This window comes from Bremia lactucae, linkage group LG1 (genome assembly GCF_004359215.1).
Source record: "Bremia lactucae strain SF5 linkage group LG1, whole genome shotgun sequence".
NCBI lineage: Eukaryota > Oomycota > Peronosporomycetes > Peronosporales > Peronosporaceae > Bremia > Bremia lactucae.
Genome location: NC_090610.1, coordinates 3,709,396 through 3,720,710, shown reverse-complemented (window position 1 = coordinate 3,720,710; position 11,315 = coordinate 3,709,396). Strand labels below are relative to the sequence as shown.

At 43.4% G+C, this 11,315-nt stretch overlaps 4 protein-coding genes across 4 annotated transcripts in view; 1 reads left to right on the top strand and 3 right to left on the bottom strand.

The window, feature by feature from the left end:
- Positions 1–3,981: 3,981 nt before the first annotated feature.
- CCR75_003728 (uncharacterized protein) lies at positions 3,982–4,869 on the bottom strand (the record flags this gene model as incomplete). Its single annotated transcript, XM_067961821.1, has 1 exon — positions 3,982–4,869. One exon carries the CDS (start codon positions 4,867–4,869, stop codon positions 4,129–4,131), a length of 741 nt encoding a protein of 246 aa, XP_067822522.1. The 3' UTR covers positions 3,982–4,128.
- A 90-nt stretch (positions 4,870–4,959) lies between these two features.
- CCR75_003727 (uncharacterized protein) lies at positions 4,960–7,249 on the bottom strand (the record flags this gene model as incomplete). The annotated part of the gene is made up of 7 exons (XM_067961820.1): positions 4,960–5,217; positions 5,281–5,462; positions 5,525–5,714; positions 5,782–6,031; positions 6,097–6,209; positions 6,281–6,894; positions 6,962–7,249. The coding sequence occupies 7 exons, from the start codon at positions 7,247–7,249 to the stop codon at positions 5,052–5,054; spliced, it is 1,803 nt and encodes a 600-aa protein (XP_067822511.1). The 3' UTR covers positions 4,960–5,051.
- Positions 7,250–7,775: 526 nt separating this feature from the next.
- On the top strand, positions 7,776–8,696 carry CCR75_003726 (uncharacterized protein; the record flags this gene model as incomplete). Its single annotated transcript, XM_067961819.1, has 1 exon — positions 7,776–8,696. The coding sequence occupies one exon, from the start codon at positions 7,776–7,778 to the stop codon at positions 8,694–8,696; it is 921 nt and encodes a 306-aa protein (XP_067822512.1).
- Positions 7,841–11,315, bottom strand: part of CCR75_003723 (uncharacterized protein) — an 8,141-nt gene continuing 4,666 nt past the window's right edge. The window contains exons 5-9 of the mRNA XM_067961816.1: positions 9,649–9,815; positions 9,474–9,585; positions 9,315–9,407; positions 9,066–9,248; positions 7,841–9,003 (exon numbers count right to left, since the gene is read on the bottom strand). Coding sequence (XP_067822515.1) covers positions 8,737–9,003; positions 9,066–9,248; positions 9,315–9,407; positions 9,474–9,585; positions 9,649–9,815 — 822 coding nt within the window. The 3' untranslated portion in view covers positions 7,841–8,736. The remainder of the gene's footprint in view (positions 9,004–9,065; positions 9,249–9,314; positions 9,408–9,473; positions 9,586–9,648; positions 9,816–11,315) is intronic.

Here is an 11,315-nt window from a genome sequence, read left to right as displayed (position 1 = left end):
ATCGTATATACGGACCATGCGTCATTACGCACGGCCGTCAATAGCCCACACCTCTCGCAAAGAATGGCGAGGTGGCTATCCTTCTTCGCGGAGTATAACTTCTCCGTCGAATATAAACCAGGACGACTTAATGTCGTCGCTGATGCGTTATCACGCCGACCCGATTTCGAGTCAGCAGTGCACCCCAACAGTAAAAGTGATCTTACTGTTGCAACACTCACTACGAGTGTTCCATCATCAACCTTAGTTGATGAAATAAAGAAAGCCTATAAAGAAGATAAGGACCTTCTTTGTCTGATGGATCATTTAATGAATCCATCCGATAAATCTTTTAAAGATCTACCGGCTTTATATCGATCGTCATCCGATCGATACACAACACGTAACGGCTTATTGTATTACACAGCCGTTACCGGCGACACCCCACGTGTCGTCGTCCCGACTCACAATGATTTGCGCTTGCGCATCATGTATGAGTGTCACGATGCTCCAACAAGTGGACATCGTGGACGTGAGAAGACTTACCTCACGGTAAGTCGATACTTTTACTGGCCCCGCCAGTATCAGTTTGTGCGCAAGTACATTCGTGCTTGCGAGGTTTGTCAACGGGTGAAGCCTAGCCCTTCATCCCGTGCACCTCTTCAACCTCTACCACTTCCGGCAGAGTGTTGGCAGTCCGTATCTATGGACTTCGTCTTCGGATTTCCCGAAGACGAACACAAAAACAATGGAATCCTTGTTTTTGTAGACAGATTCAGCAAGATGGTACATCTTGCTGCGGTACCAGAGTCGATTACGGCTCCGGGTTGTACCCGTGTCTTTATCGACACGGTATTCAAACTACATGGCTTACCCTGTGAATTGGTCTCGGATAGAAATCCAAGATTCACGGCGGAGTTCTGGCAATCCGTGTTCCGATCTCTCGGAATATACGGCTGACTATGTCAACATCCGATCACCCAGAAACGGATGGTCAAACAGAACGCGTAAATCGCGTCCTCGAAGAAATACTTCGAGGTTGCGTCCAATCGTATCCGATTCGGAGTAAGTTTTTACCGATGGTCGAATTCGCCATCAATAATTCGGTGCATGCGTCTACAACGCATACACCGTTCTTTGTGAATGGCTTACGCCATCCTCGCATACCCGCCCAATTAGAGGGATCCTCTAGTTTAAGGGGGGGTTGGACTCGCACAAGCAAAACCAATTCTGACTCATGCTTACACGTGTCGAAGTTAACAACGACGCGAGTATTGTCGATGTCGAAGAAATCGACATCGAAGATGAGAATGATCTCATGGCAGTACGCACAAAGCGTTCTGAAAAAGACAAAACAAATGAGTTAGCAGAAGAATTTCTGCTAACTCGAGAATCAATTATCCGTTTCGTTCAGGATTCCATTGCTAACGCAGTGGACCGACAGAAACGGAATGCAGACAAAAATGGAAGAGCAAATGTTCATTCATTTAAAATTAATGACCTAGTGCTACTCTACGGTAAACTTACCCAAGCGATTAGTCACTAATGTGGGTAGCAGTAAATTACTACCCAAGTTCATTGGTCCTTTCCGTGTAGATCCGACATACGGTTCGGATCTAATTTTCCCTCCTCCACCACAACCATTGGTGAATTTCCACGGTGGTCAGCGTTTCCTTGTGGAGCGTATCCAGAACTACCGTGATGTGAAGGGGCAGCGAACGAGTTATCTTGTTCGCTGGCGTGGTTATCCACTTTCACATGACAGCTGGAAGCCTCGTTCCCAGCTGGTTGCTGACGTTGAGAGCCTCGTCCGTCAGTATGAAAAGACCCACCCGATGGTTCAGAAGGCTCATCAGAAAACTCGCGCCCCTGGCGCCTGTAGATCGATTGCAAAATGTCATTCACATCCCGCATCTCAATAGAGATGCGAGCCCTTCCCCAGGGCAAAGAAAAGGAATAGACATCCCCTTTTACCCTCTTCGAGTTGTCAGCACAATACGGACAGGGATCACTCCACGTGAGGCATGGAAGCCCAGCCTCACGTGACAACCGATGCAATTTATACTTTGCACCGGTTGGAGTTCTTTTCTCAAACTTAACACGATTCGCGTTAAGTCTTTGAAGCCAGGCTTCGCGTCCACTGTCTTTGTCATTGCGATTGAACGCGTTCCAGGCTTGCATAAGCGAGACTTCATCTCGCTTATTAGTGCCACTAAACCATCGATGCTTTAGAAAAGCATCGAGATAAAAATCTTCCTCAGCGCGAAAGCTTTTCGCGCTGGAATCAAGGCCATGTAGCTTTGTCGCAATAAATAAGGGATATTTATTTTGAGGAGTAGTTTCTCCAGACAAGCTATTGATTAGCCGTTCTGGCAAAAGCAACGGCTTTTTTTAGGGGCGAGGTGAGACATTTTACTGTCTTCACTTCCCTGAGTAGTACCCACTGAAGCAGGGTTGCCACAAGAACTTTAATTACGATGGCTTACGCCATCGTCATCGCCTTGCACAGAAACACGTGCAGGTGACCGTATAGGAGATCGAACGGGCGATGAGGGATCATCCTCATCGTCGGATCCAAATAGACTATTTACTCGTCTATCAGAATGAGCACTCTCATTCGGAGGCTCATAGTCAGCCGCCTGACGTCTATCAGGCGACTGTTCCACTCGTAGTCGACCTCCAAAGAGGGGTCATATTCACGTGGTGAATCACCACGTGCACTCGCAACATCAAGTGTTGTGCGAGAGGAGGATACTACGGCAGACGTTCCGTCTGCCGTTAGAGTTAACAGTGCGTCACCCGCGGCTGCACGAACCGCAGCCGAAGGCGCAGCACTATCGACACCCCGCATGAGTTGATTCTTCATGCGATACAATTTAAAATGATGGTTCTGACTAATCAACATCGTTTTAAAAATTAAGTGGTCACATAGCGACCACTCCATCTAATGACAGTCAGAGTAATGATTGTCGTTTAAGGGAGGGGTGATGTAACGGGGTGTTTCGTTACATGAAATTAACACTTAAAGGTTTTTAATTGATGTATTTTTTAGAAGGTAGATAATATTTGCAGGATATTACTAAATAGGTATAGACCATTATATCTATTTATTCCGCAGACTACTCAGCTGTAGGAGTAATCAAAGAGAGAGTTACAGATAAGATAAAGATAAGAATTCAATTAAATGTTTAGTATTAGATTATAATTAAGTTAGCATTTACAAAGATAGAAAAAGAGACACTTAATTATATAAATACAGTTTTAATTTTACCCTCTTTAAGCTAGTAACCTTAAAGAAAAGTCTTCCTCTGCACGTACTAGTGTACGTGAAAGGCTTATATCTCTTATAGATCAATGCGCAAGCCTAAGGAAGGCACTTAACGCTTTAAGACCAAAAGGGGTACTGCACTTTATTTAATTACTTAATTTAAAACCATTACCCTAGCTAATTAAAAATAGATTTTGGCCGCCAGATTTACATCTGGCGGCGACCACATTTGTTACCCATAATAAATGGGATTTAAGTAACTAACTATTCTAAAATTAGATAAAAGGGTATTTACCCATAAAGTAAATGTACCACAACAATGGTCCTCCAACCGATGTTTGCCCCATTACAGTTTTCATTTAACCTCTCTTTGAGCTAGTTGTCTAAAAGAAAAATCTTCCTCTGCACGTACTAGTGCACTTGAAATAACGTAAGGCATCACTCGCAAACTGAAGCAGTGCGAAGTGGACTTGCACTGAAGCAGTACAAGTCGTAGTGCCCCGTTACATACATACACTGGGATCAGAATCTATGCATCATTTTTCCCTACTCTTTGAATTCAAACACTTAATCAAACTACTCATATAAACATGTCCTTTCCTACATGTGCACATATGTAATTGGAGACTTGCAACATCACCTTCAACAATATCGACTGAGAGTGCTCATATGGTATCGACAATGTAAATATGTTTATTACAAAGCCAAATTTACATTGTTAACTACAAAGAAGGCGTTGACAAATTCCTCAATTTACGCACGTGCAATTTATACATTTTTCTGTAAAGTCATATTTCATGCAAGACAAGCCCGTTCACAAGTTTCAATTTTATGTATGTCAAAACAGAAAATGCACGCAAGTAGGTAATGATGTACTATGGTCATTCCGTGAAGCCAATATGTTGCTTCTTGGCTGGCATCTGTGCCTCGTAGCCAGGAAAATCGTAGTCGACTCCTATTGCACTAAGTACCTTGCGTTTTTGTCGCTCCTTCTTCACAAGGCGATTGTGGTTGATAATAGTCTGCTCATACGACTTTTCGGCATTGTGGCGGTTGCGATTAATAGCTTGACGGGGCAACGGCTTGAATTCTTTGTTAGCACCGACAAACATGCTCTCATGCACAGCATGCGAAGGAATTATATGACACGAGAGTGTATGGTCAAAAAGACGGTACTCATTCATCGTATTGGCAACAATCTGTGCCACTTCTGGTTCGTCAAATTGAATAAAAGCGTAGTGTTTGGAGTTCCCCGAACGCTTATTGCGAGATAAACGCACGCGACGTACGACGCCAAACTGCTTGAAAAAGCCCATCATTTGTTTCTCGTAGAAACCGTGTGGAATATGGCCGAGGTAAATCACATTTGATGGCTTGAGTTGCTTCGTTTCGACCTGCTGTTCTTTTACTTGCGCAGCAGCCTCTTTCCGGCGCTGCATCTTGCTTTTCCGCTTCTTGCCAAATGTAGCGGCCTCAGCCTCCGTAGGAAGTATCACAAGATCACTACCAGCATCAAATGTGCTAGACGAGACGGCGGCATTATTCGTCTCAGTATCGCTGTCTGAGTCCCACTCGTCACCTTCTAGTTTCTTAAGCTGCGTTGCGACTTTCTGGCTCACCATAGTAAAAAGTGACGCTTTTATTAATAGTGTTCAGTTGATTGGACCGCACAAGCATGATGTATACTTGGGGTCGTTTATACGGATAATTTAGAAAACTATACGGGCGGTAATTGTTTTTTTTTAATGTGATATTTAAGCAAATCACGCTTCTGGTCTTATGGCTACATTTCAAGTTGCGAGAACTAGTGCGTCTGTGCCCAAAACGCAACGTCACGTAGAGCTTTCGCAACAACTTCAGGCGAACAAGCAAGAGGCGAGCGTATAACCATTTCGTATACACAAGTGGAAGGCTCGTCGACACTTAAGATTTCATCGTCCTTGCCGCACTGAAGGTGGACCAAAACGGATCTAAGTATGAAAAAATGTAATGTTAATAAGCTACAAAAAAATCAACCTTTTATTTTCAAATACCTGTCTGGCCCATTGTAGCACCTTTGACCGTTAAGAAACTGCATCTTTGTATAATTAAAAGTAGCAGTGCCTCTGCTCAAGGATAAATTCTCAGTGTCCGCAGTTTCCCAACCAGCCCACTTGCCCAGTCTTGTGGTATCCTGTTTGATTTCTCCAAAAGCACAAAATTTGTATACGTATTTCTACAAAAAGATACCAAAGACGTTTAACATCAACACCATTTTAAAGACAGGCACAGTCATACCTCGATGCGCTTCTCAATGCATTTATCCTTTAAGGCAAAGTAAGCGCGATCTGGACCGTAGTCAATGTTTCCAGTCTCGAGATTATCCTTGTGCTCTTGTTCCAACAATTCGATAGCAGCATCAATTTCGCTAAGCACCTTACGAAGTGACTCTGCTACGGGCAATTTCAATGCATCATTTAATTGAGGGCTTCATAGCAACGATTGTCAGGAAAACGCATTCAAAATTTACAAACAGAAACCGAGAAGCCGCTTACAACAGATAGTAATACGCATAAACTGGGGCATCCCACACAACTCTCGCTGCCCAGACCACTGAGCTGTAGGTATCGTATAGACTTCCTCCTCCAAATTGGCGAAACCAGATGAAACGGGAAGGATATGGAAATTTCGGGAGTTTATCAACGACAGAACCGAATATTTCAGGGGAAGACAGCACGTCCCAAATTATTCTCGGACAGAGTAATACGAATTCAATCAGAGCGCGAATAGGAGAAATGACGATGCCTATGAAACAAGAAAGCATTTTGTAACGAAACAAACAACAAAAAAGGATCGTACGATGCACATACCGATCGTTCGAAGCGCATATAGCCCAATCTTCCTTTGTCTTTCAGCTTGACCATGGGATATTGGCTTTAAAAGATTATCTTGTCGCATTTCTTCGGCACCACCAGTGGCCTTACTACAGATAAATAAGCAGCAATATCATCGATGAATATTTCGTTCGACATCTTTGTAATCAATGCACTTCACGTTTTAAAGAAAGCTTCATTGTCAGGACCGATTCGCAAGTACTCAGCCAAAGGAATGTGCGTGCCATCCGGCAATTCAATCCTGCTTTTTACAACGTCCTGTTTTGAATTTAAAACCTCAGACGCACGTTTATCTTCTGCCGTATTAATGGGCATCTCGACATCCGCCACTCGAAATGCATCAAGTTCTTCAAAAACCAATGAATCAACGTCTTCCTCTTGTTCAGACAATGGTTTCTGGCTCATATCACTACTCAAATGAACTTCTTCTTGCTTTTGCCTTGCAATTTCCATTCGATACTTTTTTTCTTTGAACTCCTCGCGATTCTTATGCACCGTGACTCGATCTTTCAAAAAATTCAACTCTTTTAATTCCTTTTGAATTAAATTTTCACGCTCTTGTTCCTGGTCAAAATACGTGGCAACTTTTCCGTTAACCACCTCTTTTCGTACTTCAAATCCAGCTGTCACGACTTTAAGCCACTGCTCTGCCTCTCTTCGATATTCGTCAGCAGCAGTCGCGCACGTATTAAAACATGGCGACTTGCTATCTATTTCTTCGTCTGATCCGTCACAGCAGTCACAAATGCCGTCATGGATCCGTGAAGTGGGGATCTAAGCAATACAACTCGCGAATTTTTGAGAGTTTCTGCTTGGATGATAACACAGCTTACGTGCTCACCTTTTCCGACAAAAAGCCACTGTTTTTGCAGTAAAAAAAAGCAGTTGTCAAGTGCGAGCAAGCAGCTGTACCTGGCTCGTCCCGACCGTCTTCGCAGTCGCAATACTCGTCATTTACTCGGCTAATGGGAAGATTTGTCACTTTACCTCCCACTATACAGGACAAGCCAGCAGATAAGTACGTAGATTGGTCAATCGGGGCAACACCACGAATTGGCACTGGAGAAGGCGAGCTTAAGACCGCGCGGAGCAAATGAAACTGTGCGAGGGTGCACAGTAAGCGCGTCATGTTCCTTATTAATGCGACTATTTATTTAAATATTTTCATTTTGACGTCTGTTCAAATTCCGAGTTAGAAACGATACTCACAATTGATCCATCTCCAAAATTTTAGGTGCTTGAATCTCTTTTTGCAATTCCACATTGCGAGCAATACAAGTAATGCAGTGAGTATGTAATATATAAACTCGTCAACATGAGTACAATAGTAATAACCTTATAAAAAATCAACTCTCAACGAAGTGCGTGCGCCCAGCTTAGATTTTTTCTTTTTCTTTTAATGGGTTGTCAGTATGATACGAGATCGCCACTAAATTATATTAAAGATATGATCTGTGCCTTATTATTGCAGTCACTTAAGCGAATAAACCTTCATTGAAGTGAAATGACTTTCCACAAAAGGAATGAAGCATACAATAGTATCTTGCGAATCTACTCGTGGAGTATACATATATATAGTAAATAGCAGCTCAACCTACCAAAATTAACATATTATAATTGAAAGGTCGTTTCCAATAATTGCATTCACAACGACAATGTCGCTGAATGATGAGAAGCTGGAGCCTATGCCACCGCCGCCAGCTCCTAAAGCCCATCCAATGTCGACATTACCCTTGCCACATCTTTATCAGCTCCATAACGCGAGCATTAAAGCGAGCACTAATCTGGACGAACAATTGACACCGCTGTCACCTCCGGTTCCACATACCCACCCACTCATTGCTTTAAACGATGAAAGCGCGCACAATGATAAGCTTCAGCGCGGACGCGATGGCATGGCTATATCCAGTCATCAAACAATTTCTAATCGAAAAACAACGATTGGTCAGCAGGGGAATTCGACATCTTTGAGTCGTAATCGTATAAAAGCATGTACGGGTCAACACCAGGAAACGTTGCAAAGTGGCAACCCTTTAGCATACGAGGCAGAGCATGTCAGTCGCGCTGATGCGATACAAATGCTACAGCACGTTAGATTTATGGAAAAGGCACCGGTATTAGTACCATTAGGAGATCAAGAAAAAGTGATTGCAGCTACGAAGGCCAGTGACAGTCGTTGCGAATTGGTCCAAGTTGCTCGACAGCTTGTAATGAATGAGAGGAGGTGGAGCAATGGCGATGGCGATCATGGCAAAGCCATGAAAAAAGAACATCGTGGTGGTGCGCTGGCGCGTGCCAGTGCAAGAAAAGTCAAGAAGCAGTTGGATGCCAAGTGGGTGCAGTCTCGCGAGGATCCTGCCAACCGTCCAAAGGGGCCACTGGAACGACCCGAGGAGAGAAGTTTGAGAGAAACGCTGTTTCGGACGACACCTCTTGATTTGCTGCAGTCTAAAGTGCTGTATGATGAAACAGATGCAGCGCGAAATGTTACGTTTGGACCCATGAGTCAAATCGAATTGCCTATGGTGTCGAGTAGCATTGTGGGCCTTGCAGGTTGTTGCTTTGATAATTACTAGGATTTATTTAAAAATGGTATTTGGTTTGTGTCGTTAAATTTTAATAATTCGAGACAAACGCTGCCATATCGCGCAAACTTTTGTTTCGCTCTTTGATTCCAACTGCAATATTAAATATAAGAATCGAAAGCACCAAGAACGAGTGAACAATTTCCAGTGGCGACGACCATGTCACAAGTTGAGCCACCATGGCTGTGGCCTCCAACACGACAAGCACTCCAACAGTGTATAGTGCTTGATCACTTGCACCACCAACACCCAAAATCACCACGGCAATAAATAGTAGCAGATCCGTCCCAAGAACAAACTGCGCGGGGACAGAAGATGTGAACAAAGCGTTTATGCGAATCTTTAAAAGCAAGTGCTTACCGTCTTCATTGGGTGAACACGTGAAGGCTGATATATATCATTCGTGGCACCACGTAACTGAGCTATAGGAATTTCAGTCAGCTTTTTAACGTCTGCAGAGGCAGACGTGTAGCTCCAAATGCTCAAGAAACACAACGTCAACACAAGCGGGACATTGATCCAAACCATATATCGCACTTTATGCTAAAACATAACATCCGTTACTTTTTTCGCTTTCACCGTATGTTAATAAACTACGAAACGGCTTACCTGCCGCAACTTTAATCGCAACGATTCTTGCTCGGCCTCTCGTAGCCGCAGTTGCAATGCATTGGTTGGGTCATGGATACGCCGGACGCGAATCTGAGTGCAGTATATATAAATCGACGTATTTCGCTAAATGCTAGCAGCTTCAGTTGATTAACGCACCACTCGACGAAGCTTTTCTTTCGCCGAAAGGTTATCATCAATGCGTATTGCTAAATTTGGCTGCAACAGCCTCGTCACATTTTCCTGTAGTGCTTGATCAAGCTTTATTTGCCTGTTCCAGCAACGTTCCGTCATCCTCTATTCCGCACATTGTGAAAATTATTTTGAATCGCACCAGACACGATCATTGTCTAGGAGCCGCTGCAGTTGGTGACACGTGGAAAACACACTAAAAATATCTCGAGGCGTTAAAAAGGAAGCAATGCGCGGCCAAATTCTCCGCAGCCTCTTAGAGTAGACCTTGACACGCTTGCCGAGGTTTCGAAGCCGCGCATATTCCACCTTCGGCGTGCGCGGAAGCAATGCCATGGATTCTTTTAGGAGCCCTACACGCGTTAACAATCGACTCTGATTGGCTATCTTTTGCTGTTCGAATTACTGTTAGAATTATTGTTCAATCGTCAATTTATTAGATTACGCACTGAATCGATTATCAATACTAAACGATTTGCAACATTTCTACTAAAGCGTTTCCGCGTATTTATAGTAGCGCGTTTTTACGGTTCTGCTCGTGACTGAGATGGTTATCCCTTCTTTGTTTCGACGGTGCTTGAGCGGAGCATATAAAGCTTCTAGAGAGTAATAAAGTTGGCTTTTCCATTTACTTTGGCTGCACACTGTGCACCCTTCCAAATGTAGTCCTCAAATGCTATAGCTTTTTCACAAAACGATACCCCAAGGGCTGTAATTGCTCGAATCAGGATGACAGAAGACAAACTTGGTCTTTTAGACCCACATTATCCGCTTTTAAAAACACGGCTGTCAGGAAGCCCGTGAGTAAGGTCAATGCACGACATAGTCAAAATGCTGCATTCCAACAAAGCAGCCAACAGGTGTAAAGGTGTATTCTCAAAATTATGCCAATCTGCTCCGTCTACCACTCTTGGATGCGACGTATGAAGTTTCAATAGGCTAACTCCGTAGCATGTTTAATGGCGATAAAATATTATTAAAAACACTTTCCGCTACGAGTTAAACTTTACATAGGATGTAGAATTATAGCACTTCTTTTTAATAATTGAGCATCATAGCGACAATTTCTTAGAGCACTCGTCCCACTTTCTCTTTGTTGTTGAAAGAGTCTAATACAGCGATGTCTGTGGGCCACCATAATTTTTTTTTCTTTCACAACTCGGAGAACCATTACACAAATATGATTTCCTACAAGATGAATAATAAAGGAGAACAAATTTAGGGACTTGCTAAATTCCACCGAGCCACGTGGAATCTGACCAATGAAATTACTTACTATTTCCACCCACTTTTGTTAAAATCCACCCATCACAAAAAATAGTGTTTTAAACACGGCCGCGGAAAAAAATAAAAAGACCGGAAAAAAACATTTCGGAGCCTCGTTCCCAGCTGGTTGTTGACGTTGAGGGCCTTATCCGTCAGTATGCCGAAACCCATAAAGTATGTCGGCAATTTGGTCATATGGGACCAATTATCGCACATATTTGTACCGCTTCGTATGGCCTCTGTAGGCTTGCCTGTTTAACTTTGCAAGTTTAAGGCTTTAGAATACAGAGAAATTAAAACTGTATTGATTTATTAAGTTCTTCAAAGCGCCAGATAAAAGTCGATTAATTTTCAATGGCTGGCTAAGAGTCTAAGATACGGACTGCCAACACTCTGCCGGAACAGGCAGAGGTTGTAACGGAGCACGGATGAAGCATTGGGCTCCTCCCGTTGACAAGCGTTGCAAGCACGGAAGTACTTGCGCACGACTTCTACCGGCCTCGCCAGTATGAATTTGTCCGCAGGTACTTCCGTGCTTGCAAA